This window comes from Chiloscyllium punctatum, chromosome 39 (genome assembly GCF_047496795.1).
Source record: "Chiloscyllium punctatum isolate Juve2018m chromosome 39, sChiPun1.3, whole genome shotgun sequence".
Taxonomy (NCBI): Eukaryota; Metazoa; Chordata; class Chondrichthyes; order Orectolobiformes; family Hemiscylliidae; genus Chiloscyllium; species Chiloscyllium punctatum.
The window spans coordinates 11170209-11195532 of NC_092777.1; the positions used below are offsets into that span (position 1 = coordinate 11170209).

The 25324-nt window shown below is 51.0% G+C and overlaps 1 protein-coding gene across 2 annotated transcripts in view; it reads left to right on the top strand.

The window, feature by feature from the left end:
- Positions 1 to 3959: 3959 nt before the first annotated feature.
- The window catches only part of fads6 (fatty acid desaturase 6), a 166884-nt gene continuing 145519 nt past the window's right edge, over positions 3960 to 25324 (top strand). Inside the window, exons 1-2 of one of the 2 annotated variants that reach the window (XM_072559064.1) lie at positions 3960 to 4201; positions 22596 to 22762. In XM_072559064.1, the coding sequence (XP_072415165.1) occupies positions 4090 to 4201; positions 22596 to 22762 (279 nt within the window). In that variant the 5' untranslated portion in view covers positions 3960 to 4089. The remainder of the gene's footprint in view (positions 4202 to 22595; positions 22763 to 25324) is intronic. The other variant, XM_072559063.1, reaches the window with a different exon arrangement.

The following is a 25324-nucleotide window of genomic DNA, read 5'->3' on the forward strand; positions in this document are numbered from 1 at the left end:
GTGCCCTCCTTCCCTTTCTCCCTGTACCCTCCCTCTCTCCCTGTTCCTTCCTCCCTCTCTCCCCGTTCTCCCCTCTCTCCCTCCTTCTCTCCCTGTCCTCTCTCCCTCTCTCCCTGTTCCCTCCTCCCTCTCTCCTTGTGCCTTCCCTCCCTCTCTCCCTGTGCCTTCCCTCCCTCTCTCCCTGTTCCCTCCTCCCTCTCTCCCCGTTCTCCCTCTCTCCCTCCTTCTCTCCCTGTTCTCTCTCCCTCTTTCCCTGTCCTCTCTCCCTCTTTCCCTGTTCCCTCCTCCCTCTCTCCCCGTGCCCTCCTCCCTCTCTCCCTGTGCCCTCCTCCCTCTCTCCCTGTGTCCCCCTCTCTCCCTGTGCCCCCCTCCCTCTCTCCCTGTTCCCTCCTCTCTCCCTGTGCCCTCCCTCTCTCTCTCCCTGTGCCCTCCCTCTCTCCTTGTGCCCTCCCTCTCTCGCTGTGCCCTCCCTCCCTCACTCTCTGTGCCCTCCTCACTCTCTCTCCCTATTCCCTCCTCCATCTCTCCCTATTCCCTCCTCCATCTCTCCCTATTCCCACCTCCCTCACTCCCTGTGCCCTCCCTCACTCTCTGTGCCCTCCCTCCCCCTGTCCCTGTGCCCTCCTCCCTCTCTCACTGTGCCCTCCCTCTCTCCCCATGCCCTCCTCCCTCTCTCCCTGTTCCCTCCTCCCTCTCTCCCTGTGCCCTCCTCCCTCTCTCCCTGTGCCCTCCCTCCCTCTTTCCCTGTGCCCTCCCTCTATCTCTCTCTGTGCCTTCCCTCACTCTCTCCCTGAACCCTCCCTCTCTCGTTGTGCCCTCCCTCCCTCACTCGCTGTGCCCTCCCTCACTCTCTCTCCCTATTCCCACCTCCCTCTCTCCCTATTCTCTCCTCCCTCTCTCCTTGTGCACTCCCTCACTCCCTGTGCCCTCCCTCACTCTCGGTGCCCTCCCTCCCTCTCTCCCTGTGCCCTCCCTTCCCCTCTCCCTGTGCCCTCCTCCCTCTCTCGCCTGTGCCCCCCTCCCCCTCTTCCCTCCTCCCTCTCTCCCTGTGCCCTCCTTCCTCACTCCCTGTGCCCTCCTTCCTCTCTCCCTGTTCTGTCCATCCCTCTCTCCCCGTGCCCTCCTCCCTCTCTCCCCGTTCCCTCCTCCCTCTCTCCCCGTTCCCTCCTCCGTCTCTCCCCATTGCCCCCCCGTGCACTCCTCCCTCTCTCCCCGTGCCCTCCTCCCTTACTCCCTGTGTCCGCCCTCCCCTCTCTCCCTGTGCCCTCCCTCCCCCTCTCCCCATTCTCTCCCTCTCTTCCCGTGCCCTCCCTCTCTCTGTGCCCTTCTCCCTCTCTCCCTGGTCCCTCGTCCCTCTCTCCCCGTGCCCTTCCTCACTCCCTGTGCCCTCCCTCTCTCCCTGTGCCCTCCCTCTCTCCTTGTACCCTCCTCCCTCTCTCTCCCTGTGCCCTCCCTCACTCCCTGTGCCCTCCCTCCCTCTCTCCTTGTGCCCTCCATCCCTCTCTCCCTGTGCCCTCCCTCTCTCCCTGTGCCCTCCTCCCTCTCTCCCTGTGCCCTCCCTCTCTCCTTGTGCCCTCCACCCTCTCTCCCGTGCCCTCCCTCTCTCCCTGTGCCCTCCCTCCCTCTTTCCCTGTGCCCTCCCTCCCTCTCTCCTTGTGCCCTCCCTCCCTATCTCCCTGTGCCCCCCTCCCTCTCTCCCTGTTCCCTCCCTCTCTCCCTGTGCCCTCCCTCTCTCTCTCCCTGTGCCCTCCCTCTCTCCCTGTGCCCTCCCTCCCTCTCTCCCTGTGCCCTCCCTCCCTGTCTCCCTGTTCCCTCCCCTCTCTCCCTGTGCCCTCCTTCTCTCTCTCCCTGTGCCCTCCCTCTCTCTCTCCCTGTGCCCTCCCTCCCTCTCTCCCTGTGCCCTCCCTCCCTCTCTTCCCGTGCCCTCCCTCTCTCCTTGTGCCCTCCTCCCTCTCTCTCCCCGTGCTCTCCCTCTCTCCCTGTACCCTCCCTCCCTCTCTCCCTGTGCCCTCCATCCCTCTCTCCCTGTGCCCTCCCTCTCTCCCTGTGCCCTCCCTCCCTCTCTCCCTGTGCCCTCCCTCTCTCCTTGTGCCCTCCACCCTCTCTCCCCGTGCCCTCCCTCTCTCCCTGTGCCCTCCCTCCCTCTTTCCCTGTGCCCTCCCTCCCTCTCTCCTTGTGCCCTCCCTCCCTCTCTCCCTGTGCCCCCCTCCCTCTCTCCCTGTTCCCTCCCTCTCTCCCTGTGCCCTCCCTCTCTCTCTCCCTGTGCCCTCCCTCTCTCCCTGTGCCCTCCCTCCCTCTCTCCCTGTGCCCTCCCTCCCTGTCTCCCTGTTCCCTCCCCTCTCTCCCTGTGCCCTCCTTCTCTCTCTCCCTGTGCCCTCCCTCTCTCTCTCCCTTTGCCCTCCCTCCCTCTCTCCCTGTGCCCTCCCTCCCTCTCTCCCCGTGCCCTCCCTCTCTCCTTGTGCCCTCCTCCCTCTCTCTCCCCGTGCCCTCCCTCTCTCCCTGTACCCTCCCTCCCTCTCTCCCTGTGCCCTCCATCCCTCTCTCCCTGTGCCCTCCCTCTCTCCCTGTGCCCTCCCTCCCTCTCTCCCTGTGCCCTCCCTCTCTCCTTGTGCCCTCCACCCTCTCTCCCCGTGCCCTCCCTCTCTCCCTGTGCCCTCCCTCCCTCTTTCCCTGTGCCCTCCCTCCCTCTCTCCTTGTGCCCTCCCTCCCTATCTCCCTGTGCCCCCTCCCTCTCTCCCTGTTCCCTCCCTCTCTCCCTGTGCCCTCCCTCTCTCTCTCCCTGTGCCCTCCCTCTCTCCCTGTGCCCTCCCTCCCTCTCTCCCTGTGCCCTCCCTCCCTGTCTCCCTGTTCCCTCCCCTCTCTCCCTGTGCCCTCCTTCTCTCTCTCCTGTGCCCTCCCTCTCTCTCTCCCTGTGCCCTCCCTCCCTCTCTCCCTGTGCCCTCCCTCCCTCTCTCCCCGTGCCCTCCCTCTCTCCTTGTGCCCTCCTCCCTCTCTCTCCCCGTGCCCTCCCTCTCTCCCTGTACCCTCCCTCCCTCTCTCCCTGTGCCCTCTCTCCCTCTCTCCTGTGCCCTCCCTCTCTCCTTGTGCCCTCCTCCCTCTCTCTCCCCGTGCCCTCCCTCTCTCCCTGTACCCTCCCTCCCTCTCTCCCTGTGCCCTCCCTCTCTCCTTGTTCCCTCCTCTCTCTCTCCCCGTGCCCTCCCTCTCTCCCTGTACCCTCCCTCCCTCTCTCCCTGTGCCCTCCCTCTCTCCTTGTTCCCTCCTCTCTCTCTCCCCGTGCCCTCCCTCTCTCCCTGTGCCCTTCCTCTCTCCTTGTTCCCTCCTCCCTCTCACCCCGTGCCCTCCCTCTCTCCCTGTGCCCTCCCTCTCTCCCTGTGCCCTTCCTCTCTCCTTGTTCCCTCCTCCCTCTCACCCCGTGCCCTCCCTCTCTCCCTGTGCCCTCCCTCTCTCCCTGTGCCCTCCCTCTCTCCTTGTTCCCTCCTCTCTCTCTCCCCGTGCCCTCCCTCTCTCCCTGTACCCTCCCTCCCTCTCTCCCTGTGCCCTCCTCTCTCCTTGTTCCCTCCTCTCTCTCTCCCCCGTGCCCTCCCTCTCTCCCTGTGCCCTTCCTCTCTCCTTGTTCCCTCCTCCCTCTCTCTCCCGTGCCCTCCCTCTCTCCCTGTGCCCTCCTCCCTCTCTCTCCTCGTGCCCTCCCTCTCTCCGTGTGCCCTTCCTCTTTCCCTGTTCCCTCCTCCCTCTCTCCCCGTGCCCTCCCTCTCTCTCCTCGTGCCCTCCCTCTCTCCGTGTGCCCTTCCTCTCTCCTTGTTCCCTCCTCCCTCTCTCCCCGTGCCCTCCCTCTCTCCCCGTGCCCTCCCTCTCTCCCTGTGCCCTCCCTCTCTCCCTGTGCCCTCCCTCTCTCCCTGTGCCCTCCCTCTCTCCCCGTGCCCTCCCTCTCTCCCTGTGCCCTCCCTCTCTCCCTGTGCCCTCCCTCTCTCCCTGTGCCCTCCTCTCTCCCCGTGCCCTCCCTCTCTCCCTGTGCCCTCCCTTCTGCCTTGTTCTGCTCTGTGATGATGGAGCTCTCAGGGGGAGATCTGCAGGAACAGGGGCGACAGTCAAATGCAGGAGCTGACCTCCCTGGTCCAGAAGGTGACCCGGAGCAGCAGCTGGTGGGAGAGGCACGGTGTGGACTGGGCCTGGCTTATCCTGGCACTGTGTGCCACCCCGGCAGGTCAGTGAGGAGGCAGCTCCGAGAGAGTGTCAGCCCGGCTCAGGGTGGGGGCGAGAGTGACCCGGCTCAGGGTCGGGGGGTGGGGGCGGGCGAGTGTGACCCTTGGGCCCTGTCTCAATTTGGGAATGTCAGAGAGTGTGTGAGAATGGTTTTCACATGAGAAAGTGTATGGGAGGGTGTGTGAGTGTGAGATTGGTAAGTCGGTGTTTGTGCCTGTGTTTCTCTGTGTGTGTGTGTGTGTGTGTGTGTGTGTGTATGTGTTTCTGTCTGTGTGTGTGTTTCTGTCTGTGTGTGTGTTTCCATGTGTGTGTGTGTTTCTGTGTGTGTGTGTGATTGTGTGAGGGAGAATATCTATGAAAAACTGAGTTTGTGAGAGACAGTGTGGGAGAAGGATGTTCATGTCTTTGTGTGTGTGTGCATATGTGTGAGGGTCTGTAAGTGTGTCTCTGAGCGCATGTCTCTCACTGCCTCTGTCTCTTTGTGTGTGTATGTGTCTGAATGTCACTCTCTCACTCTGTGTCTCTGTCTGTGTGTCTCTATTTTCTCTCTCCCTCTCTCTCTCTGTCTCCATGTCTCTGTCTGTTTGTGTGTCTCTCTCTGTGCCTCTGTCTGTTCGTGTGTGTATATCTGTCTGAATGTCTCTGTCTCTCTATGTATCTCTCTGTCGGTCTCTCTCTCTCTCACTTTGTGTTTGTCTGTGTGTGTCTTTTTCTATGTGTCCCTCTCTGTGTCTCTGTATGTATGTCACTGTCTGTGTGTCCCTCTCTCTCTGTGTCTGTGAGTGTGTGTCTCTGTGTGTCCCTCTTTCTCTATGTGTCTCTGTATGTGTGTCTCTGTCTGTGTGCATCTCTCTCTCTCATTCTGTGTCTCCATCTGTGAGTGTATGACTGTCCGTGTGTCCCTCTCTCTCTCTCTGTGTCTCTATCTGTGAGTGTGTGTCTCTGTGTGTCCCTCTTTCTCTCTATGTCTCTGTATGTGTGTCTCTGTGTGTCCCTCTCTCTCTCTCTCTCTGTGTCCCTCTCTCTCTCTCTCTCTGTGTCTCTGTCTGTGAGTGTGTGTCTCTGTGTGTCCCTCTTTCTCTCTGTGTCTCTGTATGTGTGTCTCTGTCTGTGTGTGTCTCTCTCTCTCTCTCTCTCTCTGTGTCTCTGTCTGTGAGTGTGTGTCTCTGTGTGTCCCTCTTTCTCTATGTGTCTCTGTATGTGTGTCTCTGTCTGTGTGCATCTCTCTCTCTCATTCTGTGTCTCCATCTGTGAGTGTATGACTGTCCGTGTGTCCCTCTCTCTCTCTCTGTGTCTCTATCTGTGAGTGTGTGTCTCTGTGTGTCCCTCTTTCTCTCTATGTCTCTGTATGTGTGTCTCTGTGTGTCCCTCTCTCTCTCTCTCTCTGTGTCCCTCTCTCTCTCTCTCTCTGTGTCTCTGTCTGTGAGTGTGTGTCTCTGTGTGTCCCTCTTTCTCTCTGTGTCTCTGTATGTGTGTCTCTGTCTGTGTGTGTCTCTCTCTCTCTCTCTCTCTCTCTGTGTCTCTGTCTGTGAGTGTGTGTCTCTGTGTGTCCCTCTCTCTCTGTGCCTGTGTCCCCCTCTCTCCGTATCTCTGTGAGTGCGTATCTGTCTGTGTGCATCTCTCTCTCTCTCACTCTGTGTCTCTATCTGTGAGTGTGTGTCTCTGTCTGTGTGTCCCTCTCTCTCTCACTCTGAGTCTCTGTGAGTGTGTGTCTCTGTGTCCCTTTCACTCTCTCTCTGTCTCTATTTGTGAGTGTGTGTCTCTGTCTCTGTCTGTGAGTGTGTGTCTCTGTGTCCCTTCTCTCTCTCTCTCTCTGTCTCTATCTGTGAGTGTGTGTCTCTGTCTCTGTCTGTGAGTGTGTGTCTCTGTGTCCCTTTCTCTCTCTCTCTCTCTGTCTCTATCTGTGAGTGTGTGTCTCTGTCTCTGTCTGTGAGTGTGTGTCTCTGTGTCCCTTTCTCTCTCTCTCTCTCTCTATCTGTGAGTGTGTGTCTCTGTCTCTGTCTGTGAGTGTGTGTCTCTGTGTCCCTTTCTCTCTCTCTCTCTCTGTCTCTATCTGTGAGTGTGTGTCTCTGTCTGTGAGTGTGTGTCTCTGTGTCCCTCTCTCTCTCTCTCTGTCTCTATCTGTGAGTGTGTCTCTGTGTCCCTTTCTCTCACTCTCTGTCTCTATCTGTGAGTGTGTGTTTCTGTCTCTGTCTGTGTGTGTCTCTGTGTCCCTTTCTCTCTCTCTCTCTCTGTCTCTATCTGTGAGTGTGTGTCTCTGTCTGTGAGTGTGTGTCTCTGTGTCCCTTTCACTCTCTCTCTGTCTCTATCTGTGAGTGTGTGTCTCTGTCTGTGAGTGTGTGTCTCTATCTGTGAGTGTGTCTCTGTGTCCCTTTCTCTCTCTCTCTCTGTCTCTATCTGTGAGTGTGTGTCTCTGTCTGTGAGTGTGTGTCTCTGTGTCCCTTTCACTCTCTCTCTGTCTCTATCTGTGAATGTGTGTCTCTGTCTCTGTCTGTGAGTGTGTGTCTCTGTGTCCCTTTCTCTCTCTCTCTCTCTCTGTCTCTATCTGTGAGTGTGTGTCTCTGTCTTCTGTGAGTGTGTGTCTCTATCTGTGAGTGTGTCTCTGTGTCCCTTTCTCTCTCTCTCTCTGTCTCTATCTGTGAGTGTGTCTCTGTGTCCCTTTCTCTCACTCTCTCTGTCTCTATCTGTGAGTGTGTCTCTGTGTCCCTTTCTCTCACTCTCTGTCTCTATCTGTGAGTGTGTGTCTCTATCTGTGAGTGTGTGTCTTCTGTCTGTGAGTGTGTGTCACTGTCTGTGAGTGTGTGTCTCTATCTGTGAGTGTGTGTCTCTGTCTGTGAGTGTGTCTCTGTGTCCCTTTCTCTCACTCTCTGTCTCTATCTGTGAGTGTGTGTCTCTGTCTGTGAGTGTGTGTCACTGTCTGTGAGTGTGTGTCTCTATCTGTGAGTGTGTGTCTCTGTCTATGAGTGTGTGTCTTTATCTGTGAGTGTGTGTCTCTATCTGTGAGTGTGTCTCTGTGTCCCTTTCTCTCACTCTCTGTCTCTATCTGTGAGTGTGTGTCTCTGTCTATGAGTGTGTGTCTCTATCTGTGAGTGTGTGTCTCTGTCTGTGAGTGTGTGTCACTGTCTGTGAGTGTGTCTCTGTCTGTGAGTGTGAGTTTGCACTGAGATGGCCTGTTGATGGTTTAACTATCATGCTGTCCCAGTGTTTGTACAGAAGGCTGTTGTGTATGGCCTGCAGAATCAGAGTCCCTGTTAAATCGCAGTGATTACTGGGGTACTGTGTCATTGCAAAATCACATTGAGCAGCATTTGGCTGAAGTGAGAGTTCAGTAACATCGAGGACAGACAGTCTGAGCTACAAGGTCAAAGAGAAGATTCCAGAACAGATTACAACTTTGTTACAAAACACTGAGTGACACCAACACCCTCACACAGTCAACTAAATTAGGAACTAAAATGTCCTTTAGCTCTTGGTCACAATTGAATAATCCACTCCCAGTCAACAGATAGGGTCCAGTGTCAAATCTGAGAGGTCAGGGAGTGAGGGTTCAGGGAGTGAGGGGGAGAGGTCAGAGCTGAGAGGTCAGAGAGTGAGGAGGTTGGGTGTGAGGATCAGGGTGTAAAGGGTCAGTGTGTGAGAGGCCAGGGTGTAAGAGGTCAGGATGTGAGGTGTCAGGGTGGGAAAGGTCAGGGTGTGAGGGGTGGGGGGAGTGTGGGAGTTAAAACATTGGGGGTGAAGACGTGAGGAATGAACTCTGAGGGGTCCTTGAGCAGTTTGAGTGTAGGATCCCTGCTCATGGATAGTATGCAGTAACCTCAATGACAAATTAGCAAAGGGGGTGGGGGGGGGTTGGTGGTGGGGAAGGGGGCTCATTGAAATGGCTGAGAGTGACCTCTTGGAGAGCTGCAACAACAAACATCAATAAGTCAGCAGGGTGGGGGACAGGAGCATTGAGCGAGAGGGGAGGGTGGGGGACAGGAGCATTGAGTGAGAGGGGAGCGTGGGGGAGGAGAGAGTGAGATGAGAGTAGAGTGAGGGATAGAGAGAGTGGGGGAGGGGAGATTGTTGGGAGGGAGAGGAGAGTGTGGGAGGGGAGAGTGAGGGGTAGGGGAGAGTGAGTGGAAGGAAGGGTGGGAGGTGGGGAGAGTGAAGGGAGGAGAGAGTTGGGGAGGGGGGAGTGAGGGAAAGAGAGGCTGAGGAGGTGAGAGTTGGGGGAGAGAAGAGTGGGAGGGGGAGAGTGAAGGGAGGGGACAAGAATCCAGTTTGGGTTCCGACTGGGAAACCACGTCTGTCCTGGCCGAGACTCATCAGCTCAGTCTGACAGCCAGCTCGTGTCTTCATCAGGTACCATCGACAGAGTGTGAGAGTGTAAATGATCAGGACATTAACTAGGAGCTGTAATCACTGGGATCAGTCAGCTGGAATATCGTGGGGCTCAGTGGTTCCCGATTGGTTTATTGTGAAGGTGAGTATGAAGAAAACGCTGAAGGGTTTTAATGGAGATGAAGACACTTGGAGGTTTAAGCTGGGGATTGCAGAGTTTGTGGTCTACCCTGATTGGACAATGCAGGGCCTTTCACAGAGACAGCCTGGAGGGTGTAGGCCTGAGGTAGGTGACAGTATCAGGGAAGTTTGAAGCTGTTATACAGGTAAGTGCTCTGAAAGGGTTAATACTGAAGACTGCATTAAGTTCCACCCAATATGATGATGTTATGAGGAGTTGGGGGTGGGGAAAGACAGACATTGTTGGATGTCAAAGAGGACAGACCTGTTATTCTGCCTTAATAACAACATTTCTCTCACCATACACCTGCCTGGCTGCTATCATGCAAGAAACAACATCTTGCTGAAGACAAGAGCCTCCTCCTATTCAGTCTTCCTGGTGGTTTTCCTCTGTGCCTATAAACCAAGTAACCACAGAAATGTAGGAAAGTCCCAGTAAACAGCACACACATACAACCTGATTATATTCCAGTTTAATATGGTGTAAGACAAGGCAACTAGCAATATTAGCAAGAAATAGCCGGAGAATTAACATTGCTTATTAGGTTTATTTTCAGTAATGAGCCACTGTGAGTAGTGGCGCTATGGACAATTTGGAAAAAATCGTTTTTGAAGGTTCCTTCCAAGCTGGACACTAAATCACAAGCTGAACAAGGATATATACAATTGTAATCAGTGGGGCTGATAACATTACAGCACATCAATACATTATAGAAAGCATGGAGATATTGTAAGGAATATCTTAGAATCCCTACAGTGTGGAAACAGGCCATTTGGCCCAACAGGTCCACACCAACCCTCCAAAGAGTAACCCACCCAGACCCATTCCCCCACCCTATTACTCTGCATTTCCCCTGACTCCTGCACTGAACCTACACATCCCTGAACACTATGGGTAACTTAGCCTGGCCAATTCACCAAACCGGTACATCTTTGGACTGTGGGAGAAAAACCAGAGCACCTGGAGGAAGCCCATGCAGACACAGGGAGAACATGAAGACTCCACACAGACGGTCACCCGAGGCCAGAATCAAACCCAGGTCCTTGGTGCTGTGAGGCAGCAGTGCGAACCACTGAGCTACCGTGCCAAATATGTTCCAGGGACTGGAAACCACCAGCAGCCACATGCCGAATTCGGCAGCAAGTTGAACCGACTGACCGAGAAGGTGTGACCTTTCACCGGTCTCTTTGCTGAAGAATGCTCAGGCCACACATTCAGTAACTCGGCCAACAACAGTGACATTGAGAATTTCACAAACATAGACAACCGATCCATGTGTGACAGGGGGTTCTTCTTTGGGAAAGGATACTGTTTGGGATCACCAGCTGTGTGGTCAGGGCTCGGTCAGTGAACGCTGGTCAAATTGAGGTGAGGGATTTGCTTACACAGATTGAAGATTCAGTGGGAATCGACACTGAAGTGGGCCGGCCATCGTCCACAGACTCGGGTCATGCTTGAGAAGAAATACCCTGGCCCAGAAACTGCAAACCAAGCAATACGTATTCCCTCAGAGCAGCAACCGTCCGTGAAGGAGCTTAGTCAGATTGCAGGTCCCTCAGTCACTGTTTCGAGGTGACTGCCTTATCCAGCAGAGACGTCCCTCATGACTGAGCTATAGGAGATGAAGGATCCTCCAGATCAGCCCATGCCTGGTCTTCCAGTGGGGCATGCAGGGTCAGGAATGGAATCATGGTCCAACAGTCCTCATGACAAAGACCTACCGATCCTCCAAGCCTGTAGATAAAACATTGAAGAAAAACCTTCAAACTACCTGAATTTGTGAAATCAGAAACCTTCAGGGAGTTGGGCTATTTGTAATTATCGTTATGTAGATGGATGTCTGAATGTTGATGGTGGAGAGAAAGCTGGGGGGGTGGATAATGTATAAGGTAATGGTTCTGAAAGGTTAATGTTGTAGATGGCTCCACCCAATCAGATGATGTCATTAGGAGCTGGGTGGGTGAAGGTGGAACATCTTTGACAGGTTGAAGAGGATAGACCTCATGGCTGCAGTGACACTGTCTAAGATGCAAATATACCTTACAACTGACTGCTATCGTACAATAACCCACCCCGTGTTTAAGACAACGGACCCCTCTCATTTCCTCTGCCACGCGAAACCAAGTGCACCGTCAGACCCAGTCAGGGCAAGAGAATGTGTCAGCTCACTCCCCCCAACCATCAGCTGCTTTGCCACAACATACAACAGGGGGATTTGCAAAGAGGCATCGGAATCTCTGTGGACCAGGAGGTGTAAAGCCCTGTGTCCACACCTCACCTCCCTTCAAGGCCCCAAAGGATCCCTCCACATCCAGCGGAGATTGTCCTGCACATCCGCCCATTTCATCTACTGCGTCCATTGCTCTCGATGTGGTCTCCTCTACATTGGGGGAGACAGAACACCAACTTGCAGAGTGGTTCAGGAAATATCTCCGGGACACACATACACACCCAACAACCCCAGCACCCTGTGGCTGACCGCTTTAACTCCCTCCTCCCACTCCACCAAATACATGGAAGTCCTGGGTCTCCTCCACCGCCAAACCCTAGCCACCCAACGCCTGAAGGAAGAACACCCCATCTTCCACCTTGGGACCATCCAACCACACGGCATCAACATCGACTTCACCAGTTTCCAAATCTCCCCTCCCCCCTGCCACATCCCAAATCCAACCCTCCAACACTGCCCTCTTGTACTGTCCTACCTGTCCATCTTCCTCCTCACCTCTCCACTCCATGCTCCCTACCGACCTATTACAATTACCAAGGAGAAAGTGAGGACTGCAGATGCTGGAGATGAAAATGTGTGCTGACCCATCACCCTGTGCTAACACTGACCCACAGTGGCCCATATTCGAAAAGGGTGGTAGCACCTGGGGGGCAGGAGGGTTAACGTTTCGGGCATAAGCCGAATATGGAGGGGGAAAGGGGCTGAGAGGAAATTAGGAGAGTGGGGGTGGGGCTGGGGGGCAAAATAGTTGACAAGGTGATCGGTGGATGCAGGTGGGGGGTAATTGTAATCGACGTTTCGGGCATGAGCCCTTCTTCAGGGCATGACCTCATGCCCGAAACGTCGATTACAATTACCCCCCACCTGCATCCACCGATCACCTTGTCAACTATTTTGCCCCCCAGCCCCACCCCCACTCTCCTAATTTCCTCTCAGCCCCTTTCCCCCTCCATATTCGGCTTATGCCCAAAACGGTTAACCCTCCTGCCCCCCAGGTGCTACCACCCTTTTCGAATAGGGGCCACTGTGGGTCAGTGTTAGCACAGGGTGATGGGTCAGCACACATTAGTATGAGGTTTCAAGGTGCTGATCTGAACCGACTGGGAGGATGGTTGGAAGTGCATTGGATAGTTGTGCCTAAAGGCAACAATTTTCTGGATGACGGTTTCAGAAGTCGACGAGCTGAGCTACAGGGGGTTGGTGATGCCCTGGATATGTAGCTGCAAACACTCTTAATGTCAGCTATGGCATCAAGGGTGTCAGGTGTCTGGTTCAGCCTAGGGCAGAATCCAGGGCGACAGATGGAGTCAGTTATTAGGGAGTGGGACCTGAAAATAATGGCTTTGCTCTTTCCCAATAGTTAATTGGATCAAATTCCCACTCATCCAGGATTGGATTTTGGATAGGCAGTCCAAATAATAGAGACTGTAAGGGAATCCAAAGAGGTCGTGGTAAAGGAAAGTATATACATGGAAATTTGATGGATTTTCCGATGGTGTCTCCAAGGACCAACATGTAAATGAGAAGCAGAAGGAGATCGCAGGGAGTTTTTTGGGGCACACCCGCAGAGAGAACATGGAGGACTGGGAGAAACCAGCACTAGTGATGCTCTGAGTCCAACTAACTTGGTGAGAATGGAATCAGACAAGTTCAGTCTCACCTAGCCATACCATACTGGAGAGGGGATACTATGGGACAATGGAGAGAAATCAAAAGGGACCAGGAGGGAATGCTTACCCTTATCCCAGTCACAGGGGAGGTCATAGAATCATCGAGTCATACAGCAAGAAATGACACTCTTCAGTCCAACCGGTCCATGCCGAACATAATCCCAGACTAAGTTAGCCCCATCTGCCTGCTCCTAGGCCATATCCCATCGCTTGGGATTCTGGGCGGGAAGAGTCCAAAGGAGCCGAGGATGAGAGGGAAAGTCGTCCACCTGTTGATGAGAGAATGGTCATGATACCTGAAAGGGCAGAAGGGAATGAGGATTTAATTTGAGAGTTGGGAGAGGTGAAGGATGACAGGAAACGCAGAGGAAGAGTGAAGATCAGACAAGCAAGGACTGAAGAGACTGAAATATGACTTAGTGATAGAGACAGACTGACCCTGCCATTGTGAACATGGTGCATGGAAAAGGTAGGAATCATGTCTTGATATTTTTGTGTCTTTTAAAAACTGTGGTCTGAAGGAGAAAGAGATGTTATAAATAAACCAGGATTTATCAGGACGGCTGTGTAATTTCACAAAATGAACTTTGATTGTGGACATATGATGAACTTGTTTTCTTGTGACTATGGTTCCTACAATATGCAGGTGATCAGGAAGCAAAGGGGTTGGTTCTCCACTAACTGAGCAGGTTGGAACTGGAAACAAGTTACAGAGGCTCAGACAGAGGAAGACACCAAAGTGTGCGCTATTGTTCTCCTCAGCAGAAGCTGTCTGACCTCTGCAGTAAAAGACTAGGTTGAACCTTGAAGAAAACTAGCTATCTCTTCTGCAGCAACTGCCATGAGCTAACTGTTGAATTGATAAATCTGAGACAGTTTCTGACAAACCAGAAGCTTCCAAAGTTAACTCAACACCTGGCTAGCTGAAGATCATCTCAATATCCGAATTGGGAAGCAAAGATCTTTGAACTGACCTTGCAGTAATTCTCTTTACCTCCACCATTTATTTCCCTATTTGTTAGTCTGTCTGCATGTGTGTAAGGGGAGGGTGGTTTACAAAACCATTACAGTTTTTAGTAACTGGTGTTACATGCCTATGGTTTATTTCTGTTTAGATTAGATTACTTACAGTGTGGAAACAGGCCCTTCGGCCCAACAAGTCCACACCTACCCGCCCCCACACAGACCCATTCCCCTTACCTAACACTACGGGCAATTTAGCATGGCCCATTCACCTGACCTGCACATTTTTTGGACTGTGGGAGGAAACTGGAGCACCCGGAGGAAACCCACACAGACACGGGGAGAATGTGCAAACTCCACACAGTCAGTCGCCTGAGGCGGGAATTGAACCCGGGTCTCTGGCGCTGTAAGGGACCAGTGCTAACCACTGTGCCACCGTGCCGCCCAACAAACACGCCGCCCGAGAGCGGGCTTGAACCACCAACCTTTCAATTAGCAGCCGACCGTGCTGACCAATTGCGCCACAGAGACAGGTGACAGTTTACTTGTGGCTATAGTTTAATTACTGACAATGAATAATAATTTTTGTTTAATACTGAAACCTGGTCCATACTCTCTGTCAGCTTTGTCTAAAAGTCTGATAAATTGGGATACTGTGCATACCTTAAAAAAAACGTTTGCAATGACTCCAAGGATGGTGGGGACACACTACCTCAGTGGGTTACAACACAAAGAAAAATCTTCAGTCAATTGTCAAAGTATGTCAGACCTCGGAGGAGACTGGCAACAGCAGGAGAGATAGGAACGTGCTGGAGAAGGAGAGTGAGAGACTTCAAAGCTGAGAACTCACAGTGTGATGGTCAGGAGGAAGAGTCCCAGGTCAAGACTGTGCTGGTGCGTGAGCTGGTGGTTACAGGCTCCATGACTAGAGTTAAAATCCCTGGTGGGTAAAAGAAAACATTTTAAAAAGGTACAGTAGTACACCGTGGGGAAATGAAAAGTAAGGAAAGCTCAGAGCAACCGTTTGCCTGTAGCACTATGAGACACAGCTACAGTTAGATGTTGGAACAAATGCAGGCCATTCAGCCCCTTGAGTCTAGTCAGTGAGATTGTGGTTGACCTGATAATCCCGATAAACGCGATTTCCTACTCTGATTAAAGATCTGTTGATCGTAGCCTTGGACATATGTAGAAATCATTAGAGGCAATGTCGAGAGTCATAGAGTCCTACAGCACGGAGGGAGACAGGCCCTTTGGCCCAAACTGGTCCATGCTGACCAACATGTCATCCACACTAACCCCATTTCCCTGCACTTGGCCCATATCCTTCTAATCCTCTCCTATCCATGTATTTGTTTAAATCTTTTTAAAATGTTGTTAATGTACCCGCCTTAACCACTTCTGTTGGCAGCTCATTCCACATGCGTACCATCCTCTGTATAAAAACGTTGCCCCTCAGGTTCCCTTTTATTCTTTCCACTCTAACCTTAAACTGATACCCTCTAGTCCTCAATTCTCCAACCCAGGGAAAAAAACGGAGTGCATTCACCCTATCCATGCCTCTCATGATCGTATACACTTCTATAAGATCCCCCCTTAGTTTCGTACCCTCTAACGAAAGAATCCTAGCTTGTCCAGTCTCTCCCTATAACTCAGACCTGTGAGTCCTGGCAACATCCTTGTAAATTTCTTCTGCACTCTTTCCAGTTTAATAACCTCTTTCCAATAGCAAGGTGACCAAAACTGAACACAATACTCCAAGTACGGCCTCATCAACATCCTGTACAACTGCAACTAAACTTCCCAACATCTATACTCAATGCCCTGACTGATGAAGGCCAGTGTGCCAAAAGCTTTCTTCCCTGCCCTGTCTACCTCTGACTCCACTTTCAGAGAACTGTACACCTGAACTCCAAGGTCCCTCTGTTCCACTACACTCCTTAAGGCCCCACCATTCACCATGAAACTCCTACCTTGATTTGACTTTCCAAAATGCAAACCGTCACCCTTATCTATATTAAACTCTATTTGCCATTTCTCAGCCCACTTCCCCAGCTGATCAAGATTCTGCTGCAATTTCTGACAACCTTCCTCACTGTCCATGATACCATCTATTTCAGTGTCATCTGCAAACTTACTAATCAGGTCTACATTCTCATCCAAATTATTGATGTAGATAACAAACAGCAGTGGGCCCAGCACCGAGCCCTGAGGCACTCCACCAGTCACAGGCCTCCAGACTGACAGCATCCTTCCACTAGTTAAACTGATGTCACAAACCAGGGACAATGCAAAGCCAGAGTTAAAGTAACAAAAGGGTAAATTGGGAGCTGCAAGTATCCCAGGTCTAATGGATAAAGAAAACTGGGAGATTTTACAATGGCTGTCGAAAAGGTGGGAGATCCTTCATCAAAGGAGGGAAGAGCAATCGTCAAAGAAAAGGCCAAGAAAGAAATGGGCTCATAATTAAAGCCACAGACTGTGTGAATCAGGTGGAAAAATACACTTAAGAAATGGAATTAATCTCCAAAAGCTGTGAACAACAGGAGTCATTTAGTAAATTGTGTTTGAAGTGGACATTGTTTATTGATGCTGCAGGTAACAGGAATCATTCAGTAAAACTGTTAAGGAAATGGGAATCATTTGTTAAGGCTGTAAACAGTGGGATTCATCCAGTGGAACTGCAGAAAATATAGGAAATCCCTTTTGGATAAGTGCAAAATGAAAGCTTCTTTAAAGTACAGAAAACTCAATGATTACTTTAAGAAGACAGAACTGAAATAATAATACTGGGAAGATTTAACTTCTGTGATTAATCAAGTAGAACACAGTGTTGGACATCTCAAAGAAAACAATCCTTAGGATTACAGAATAACATCCAAACTATAAACTAACTAAGAAGCTAATCAAGGGTGGCACGGTGGCTCATTGGTTAGTACTGCTGCCTCACAGTGCCAGGGAGCCAGGTTTGTTCTGAGCTTTGGGTGACTGTCTGTGTGGAGTTTGGGTTCTGCCTGTGTCTGCGTGGGTTTCCTCCGGGTGCTCTGGTTTCCTCCCACAGTCCAAAGATGTGCAGGTCAGGGTGGATTGGCCATTGCTAAATTGCCCCATAGTGTCCAGGGATGTGTGGGTAAGGTGCATTAGTCATGGGAAATGTAGGGTAGGGGAATAGGTCTGGGTAGGATATTCTTTAGAGGGTCGATGTGGACCTGTTGGGCCAAATGGCCTGTTTCTAGACTGTAGAGATTCTATGAAATAAAAGTCAGTATTCTTTGAAATATGATTGAGAGTGTAGCTGATGGTGTTACCAAAAGGTAAAAGAAGCGACAGATCCTTTTAACTAAGTCTTGAAGCCCCTTGACAAATTACTTTAACCTCAGAACAGATAAAGTTCTCAAAATAGCACAAATTAGTATGAGTTCAGCATCCAGAGAAATTTGTGGAAAATTTCATTGATAATCTCGACAGGTGAGTGATTTAAAATCCCAGTTTGTAAGAGACACAATTGTTGTCAGGATTGCTTTGACTCTACAGAAAGCCATTTAGATTAGATTCTCTACCACATGGAAACAGGCCCTTTGGCCCAACAAGTCCACACCAACCCTCTGAAGCGTAACCCAGCCAGACCTATTCCCCTCCCCTATATTTACCCCTGACTGGTGCACCCAACACTATGGACAATTTCAGCATGGCCAATTCACCTGAGCTGCACATCTTTGGGTTGTGGGAGGAAAACCACAAACATGGGGAGGATGTTTAAATTCCACACAGCCTGTCACCCAAGATGGGAATCGAACCTGGGTCCTTAAATATTATAAGGCAGCAGTGCTAGCCACTGAGCCACCACGCAATGGCAATGGGGAGTGGTGCAGAAGTCTGGAAGCAACACAGAACGGAAGATCAAACTTGGTACAGGATATCAGAATCAGAATCAGATGTCATATTGCGGCTGTGCAAAACATTAGTTAGGCCACTTTTACAATAATGCATACAAGTCTGGTTGCCCTGCCATGGGAAGGATGTTTTTAAACTAGGAAGGGTACAGAAACAATTTACAAGGATGTTACCAGGACTGGAATGTTTGAGTTAAAAGGAGAGGCTGGATAGGCTGGGGCACTTTCCCTGAAGCGTCGGATGCTTATGGAGGAGTGACCTTATAGAGGCTTATAAAATCATGGGGGGCATGGATAGGATGAAAGCCATGGGAAGTGTAGGGTAGGGGAATAGATCTGGGGAGGATATTCTTTAGAGGGTCGATGTGGACCTGTTGGGCCTATCGTCTTTTCCCCAGGGATGAGGAATTGAAAACTAGAGGGCATAGGTTTAAGGTGAGAGGGGAAAGATTTTTCACACAGAGGGTGGTGTGTGTATGGAATGAGCTGCCAGAGGAAGTGGTGGAGGCTGGTACAGTTACAACATTTAAAAGGCATCTTTTAATGGGTATGTGAATAGGGAGGGTTTGGAGGGATATGGGCTAAATGCTGGCAAATGGGACTAGATTAATTTAGGATATCTGGTCGGGCGTGGGCAAGTTGAACCAAAGGGTCTGTTTCTGTATAACTCTATGAATCTGTGACTCTATGCTGTGTGTGGGATCCTGCTATGTGCCACATTTCCTACATGATAACAGTGGGTAACGTTTAAAAAGGATTCACTGGCTATAAAATGCTTGGGGGTGTTCTGAGGTTATTACAGGTGCTACAGAGATGCAGCAAGTCTTTCGTCAGTTGTGAGGCTTCTCATTAAGTTGCTGCTGTCTGGGTGATAGTTGCTGATAGTGAGAGATAAAGACTCTGCAGATGCTGAAACCCAAGGTAGACCAGCAGGTGAGGCAGAGGCGGGGCTAGGGGGAGAGGAGGGGAGCCATTAGGAGACAGGAACGAGAGGGGCAACACAGCTAACCAACTGTGTGAAACCCCTCCAAACAACTGGAGGTATAGAAAGGAAGTTGTGAGTGATTGGAGACAGAGAGATAAGTGAACTGAGACAACAGGTAAAGAAATTAGTCATGGAAGATACAGTAAAAGTTAAGGGGGTATTTTGCAGGAGCCAGAAACGTTACATTTCAGTGAGGTAGCAAGATGGCTTCTTCAAGGTTAACGAAGGAAGTTAAAGGTTGTATCAAATGGAGAGGAAAGGTGTATCATTCCACAAAGATGCAGCAGGACAGAAGATAAGGGAAAGGAATGAATGACTAAAGGATTAAGAATTAAAAGTCCACCTGGTTCATTAATGTCCTTTAGGGAAGGAAACAGCCTTGGTCTGGTCGACATGTGACTCCAGACCCACAGCAATGTGGTTGACTCTTAATTCTCTTCTTGGGATGGACCATGGATGCTGGCCTAGCCAGTGATGTCAGCATCCTGTGAAGGATTAAACAGAAAAAAAAGGAAGGAAATATTAGGACTTGAGTGAAAACTAGCTAGAAATGTGAAAACAGATAGTAAAGTTTCTACAGGTATTTAAAGTAAACATTGTAAGTAAAGCAGTCCCTGGGAAGTAAACAATGGAACATGGAGAATAAAATAACATATTTTGCACGTGTCTTTGCTATAGAGGATACAAAAACATCTTAGAAATAGTTGTGGATCTGGAAATCTAAGGCAGGGAGAACTAGGAACAATCACATCACTAGAAAGAGGGTCTGAGAAAACTCTTAGAACTAACAGCAGACTGGTTCACTGGCCCTGATGAACACTGGGGCCTGAAAAGATGTGGTGCAAAACTGTCCCCTTCTTCATGTAACTCTTCAAAGTTCACAAGGTTCTGGAAAGTTCCTGAATGGGCAAGAATTTGGGAGATCAAGTGCAACATTGGCCACTTTGGCAGGAAGATTAGATTAAAAAGGCAGCATGTTACTTAAATGAAGAGAGATTTCAGAGCTCTCTGAAACAGAGGGATCTGGGTGTCATGGTCCATGAATCACAAGGATTTAGTGTGAAGATGCAGTAAGTGATGGGCAAGGCGAATGGGGTGTTGTCACTCACTGCAAGGGGAATGGAATATTAAAATCAGGGAAGTTTTGCTCCAGTTGTAAAGGTGATTGTTGATGTTGTTTAGAAATAGTGTGTACAGTTTAAGTCTCCTTATTGAAGACAGGATATAAATGCATTAGAAGCAGGTTAAAGAAGGTTCACAGGACTGATAACTGGGGTTAGGGAGGCTCTCTAACTGGGCAACGTCAGACATTGGAGCTTAGAAGAATGAGGATGGTCTGATTGAGACATGTATAAGTCTGAGGAGACTTGATGTATTCTGTTCAGAATGAGTTCCCTTGTGAGAGAGTCCAGAACGAAGGGGAAAGTTTCAAAATAAAGGAACACCCATTGAAGACAGAGACGAAGGAACTTCTTTATTTCTCTCAGAGGGTTGTGAGCCTTTGTAACGCTGCTCCCCAGAGAACGGTGGAAGCAGTGTCTTTGAATATTTGTAAGATAGAGGTAAACAGATTCTTAACTAATGGGGGAATCAAAAGTTACTGGACACTAAGCAGGAGGTTCGTTTTGAGGTTGCAGTTAAGACTGCGTTTTGATCCAATGTGGGAGCAGGCTCGAGGGGCTGAATGGCCTCTTCCTGTTCCTGATGTGTATGATCGTGCCTAGGATTCTGTACCAGCATTGTGTCGTTGCCAAAGAGCTGAAAATATTCATTTCCTCTGCCCCAACAGAGTTACTTTATAGTCTAACTGTTAACAGCCTCGTGCCCATCTCCTATTAGTCCTGTCGGTAAATTAACTTATAGATGTAAAATATTTAGAATTCAAAGTTAGTCTCAGTAACAATAGCAATGATTGATTGTCATAAACCCATCTGACCCACTCATGTCCTTTCGGGAAGGAAATCTGCCGTCCTTACCTAGTCCAGCCGACATGACTCCAGACTCACAGTAACATGGCGAACTCTATCCTGATATCTGAAATGGCCCAGTAAATCACCCAGTTCAAGGGCAATTATGGAAGGGTAACAAATGGTAGCCATGCCTGTGACACCCAGATCCCATGAATTGAATTTGTTCTCATAAGAGCCTTGGGCTCCTCCTGGATCGTGGCTAAAATATCTGGTTGTCATAAGTGGGCAAGAGAAGAGGCTCTCTTCTGGCTGTTTGGCAATGGAGGCATCGCCACGGAGCCCTGTGTCTCCCTGTGCGCCATGGGCGTGCTCCATGTCTGCCTGCATGGGCTATGGGTGCTCCCTTTGTCTCTCTCTGTAGGGGATGGGTGCACCCCGTGTCTCCCTCTGTAGGGGATGGGTGCACCCCGTGTCTCCCTCTGTCGGGGATGGGTGCTCCCCGTGTCTCCCTCTGTAGGGGATGGGTGCTCCCCGTGTCTCCCTCTGGGGGATGGGCGCTCCCTGAATCTCTCTCTGTGGGCGATGGGTGCTCCCTGTGCCTACCTCTGTGGGGGATGGGTGCACCCCATGTCTCCCTCTGTGGGGGATGGGTGCTCCCTGTGTCTCCCTCTGTGGGGGATGGGTGCACCCCATGTCTCCCACTGTGGGGGATGGGTGCACCCCGTGTCTCCCTCTGTGGGGGATGGGTGCTCCCTGTGTCTCCCTCTGTGGGGGATGGGTGCACCCCGTGTCTCCCTCTGTGGGCGATGGGTGCTCCCTGTGTCTTCCTCTGTGGGGGATGGGTGCTCCCTGTGTCTTCCTCTGTGGGGGATGGGTGCTCCCTGTGTCTTCCCCTGTGGGGGATGGGTGCTCCCTGTCTCTCCCTCTGTGGGGGATGGGTGCTCCCTGTGTCTTCCTCTGTGGGGGATGGGGGCTCCCTGTGTCTTCCCCTGTGGGGGATGGGTGCTCCCTGTCTCTCCCTCTGTGGGGGATGGGTGCACCCCATGTCTCCCTCTGTGGGGGATGGGTGCTCCCTGTGTCTTCCTCTGTGGGGGATGGGTGCTCCCTGTGTCTTCCCCTGTGGGGGATGGGTGCTCCCTGTCTCTCCCTCTGTGGGGGATGGGTGCACCCCATGTCTCCCTCTGTGGGGGATGGGTGCTCCCTGTGTCTTCCCCTGTGGGGGATGGGTGCTCCCTGTCTCTCCCTCTGTGGGGGATGGGTGCACCCCATGTCTCCCTCTGTGGGCGATGGGTGCTCCTCGTGTCTCCCTCTGTGGGGAATGGGTGCACCCCGTGTCTCCCTCTGTGGGGGATGGGTGCTCCCTATGTCTACCTCTGTGGGGGATGGGTGCTCCCCATATCTACCTCTGTGGGGGATGGGTGCTCCCTGTGTCCCCCTCTGTGGGGGATGGGTGCTCCCTCTGTCTCTGTCTGTGGGGGATGGGTGCTCCTCATGTCTCCCTCTGTGAGGAATGGGTGCTCCCTGTCTCTCCCTCTGTGGGCGATGGGTGCTCCCTGTGTCTCCCACTGTCGGGGATGGGTGCTCCCTGTGTCTCTCTCTGTGGGCGATGGGTACTCCCTGTGTCTCTTTCTGTGGGGGATGGGTGCACCCCATGCCTCCCTCTGACTGGGTGCTTGTTGACAGTGTTGGCGAGGGTGTTGCTGTGGTGGGGCAAGCACTCAGTGCCCTTATCGCCCCGCCCTATCCGCGACCAGCTGACTCCCAGCCTGGGAGTTGGCTCAGGACCATGGCATGGCCTGATGATCTGGGGGCAGTGAGTGTCACAGGGCTGAGGTGGAAGGTATTCTCCATCAGTTGGAGCTGAAATTGATGGAGGGTTAGAGCGAGATGGAGATGATTACTTTGGGATATGGTAGGCCGAGGGCAACCATGTCATTCGTAGTGAGTGAAGGGGGCTGGTGGGTCACAGGTTGGAGATTTTGGGAGAGAGATGTCAAGGGATGTGAGAAAGAACATTCTTTGACTGCTAGTGACCTTGGATTCTCTTGTCTTTAAGAGTGGGGCAACTGGAGACATTGGGTACTCTAAAGAGAGACAGCACGGGGTCATGGGATTGACAGTCACTGTACAGAGGGCTCACAGTGATTCAGTCTCCTCTGCTGTCATTACTTTGTGAGAGCTGGGTGGAGGTACTGAATGGGAGTTGGGAAGATTGACTGTAGCTCCTGTTTATCATGCAGGGTTCGTGCTCCTGCAGTCGGAATGCTGGCTGCCGCTCTGTCTGGGAATCCTGCTCCTGGGCACAGCTCACACCATCGTCTCGGTCAAAGGGAGTCACTTGGCTAGTCACAGCTCGCTCAGCCAATCCCGCTCCTGGAACAAGCTGTGGGCCGTGCTGTTTATCGAGGTAAGGCAAGCTGTGTGATTAAAACAGACAACGAGGAGCCACCCCTAACGTAGTCACAGGAGGAGGCCATTCAGTCCCTCAAGTCAGTTCCACTACTCAATTAGAGTGAGAAAAAAACTACAGATGCTGGAATCCAAAAGGAGACAAACAGGAGCCTGGTAAAACACAGCAAGTAAGGCAGCTGCCTGGCTTCCTGGACAGCTTCCTGTTCCCCTACTCAGTTAAAATGATACTGATTCCTCGCTTAACTCCATCCAGCTACCTGCTATCCCTGATAATCCACTTGGGTGATCAGGAAAATTCTCTGAAGATTGACTGCATAACCTGTTGGGCACTCATTCTCTCAAACTCTTCTAAGATATGAGCAAACCCAATTCATTTCGTCATTACAATGGTTTAGTGGTTAGCACTGCTGCCTCACAGTGCCAGAGACCTGGGTTCGATGCAGCCTCGGGCGACTGTGTGAAGTTTGCACATTCTCCCCATGTCTGCGTGGGTTTCCTCCGGGTGCTCCGGTTTCCTCCCACAGTCCAAACATGTCCAGGTTAGGTGAATTGCCATGCTAAATTGCCCGTAGTGTTCAGGGATGTATAGGTTAGGTGCATTATAGAGTCATAGAGATGTACAGCTCAGAAACAGATCCTTCGGTCCATGCCGACCAGATATCCCAACCCAATCTAGTCCCACCTGCCAGTACCCAGCCCATATCCCTCCAAACCCTTCCTATTCATATACCCATCCAAATGCCTCTTAAATGTTGCAATTGTACTAACCTCCACCACATCCTCTGGCAGCTCATTCCATACACGTACCACCCTCTGCGTGAAAATGTTGCCCCTGAGGTCTCTTTTATATCTTTCCCCTCTCACCCTAAACCTATCCCCTCTAGTTCTGGACACCCCCACCCCAGCGAAAAGACCTTGTCTAATTATCCTATCCATGCCCCACATAATTTTATAAACCTCTATTGGTCACCCCTCAGCTCCAGGGAAAACAGCCCCAGCCTGTTCAGCCTCTCCCTGTAGCTCAAATCCTCCAACCCTGGCAACATCCTTGTAAATCTTTTCTTAACCCTTTCAAGTTTCACAACATCTTTCCAATAGGAAGGAGACCAGAATTGCACGCAATATTCCAACAGTGGCCTAACCAATGTTCTGTACAGCTGCAACATGACCTCCCAACTCCTGTACTCAATACTCTGACCAATAAAGGAAAGCATACCAAACGTCGTCTTCACTATCCTATCTACCTGCGACTCCACTTTCAAGGAGTTATGAACCTGCACTCCAAGGTCTCTTTGTTCAGCAACACTCCCTAGGACCTTACCATTAAGTGTATAAGTCCTGCCCTGATTTGTCTTTCCAAAATGCAGCACCTCACATTTATCTGAATTAAACTCCATCTGCCACTTCTCAGCCCATTGGCCCATCTGGTCCAGATCCTGTTGTAATCTGAGGTAACCCTCTTCACTGTCCACTACACCTCCAATTTTGGTGTCATCTGCAAACTTACTAACTGTACCTCTTATGCTCACATCCAAATCATTTATATAAATGATGAAAAGTAGAGGACCCAGCACCGATCCTGTGGCACTCTACTGGTCACAGGCCTCCAGTCTGAAAAACAACCCTCCACCACCACCCTCTGTCTCCTACCTTTTGAGCCAGTTCTGTATCCAAATGGCTAGTTCTCCCTGTATTCCATGAGATCTAACCTTGCTAACCAGTCTCCCATGGGGAACTTTGTGGAATGCCTTACTGAAGTCCATATAGATCACATCTACTGCTCTGCCCTTATCAATCCTCTTTGTTACTTCTTCAAAAAACTCAATCAAGTTTGTGGGACATGATTTCCCACGCACAAAGCCATGTTGACTATCCCTAATCAGTCCTTACCTTTCCAAATACGTTTACATCCTGTCCCTCAGGATTCCCTCCAACAACTTGCCCACTTCTGAGGTCAGGCTCACTTGTCTATAGTTCCCTGGTTTGTCCTGATCACCCTTCTTAAACAGTGGCACTGTGTTAGCCAACTTCCAGTTTTCTGGCACCTCACCTGTGACTATCGATGATACAAATATCTCAGCAAGAGGCCCAGCAATCACTTCTCTAGCTTCCCACAGAGTTCTCGTGATCAGGTCCTGGGGGTCTATCCACTTTTATGTGTTTCAAGATATCCAGCACTTCCTCCTCCATAATATGGACATTTTTCAAGATGTCACCATCTATTTCCCTACATTCTACACCTTCCATATCCTTTTCCACAGTAAATACTGATACAAAATACCACTTTAATATCTCCCCCATTTTCTGTGGCTCCACACAAAGGCCGCCTTGCTGATCTTTGAGGGGCCATATACTCTCCCTAGTTACCCTTTTGTCCTTAATATATTTGTAAAAACCCTTTGGATTCTCCTTAACCCTATTTGCCAAAGCTATCTCATGTACCCTTTTTGCCCTCCTGATTTCCCTCTTCAGTATACTCCTACTGCCTTTATACTCTTCTAAGGATTCACTCGATCTATCCTGTCTATAACTGACATAGGCTTCCTTCTTTTTCTTA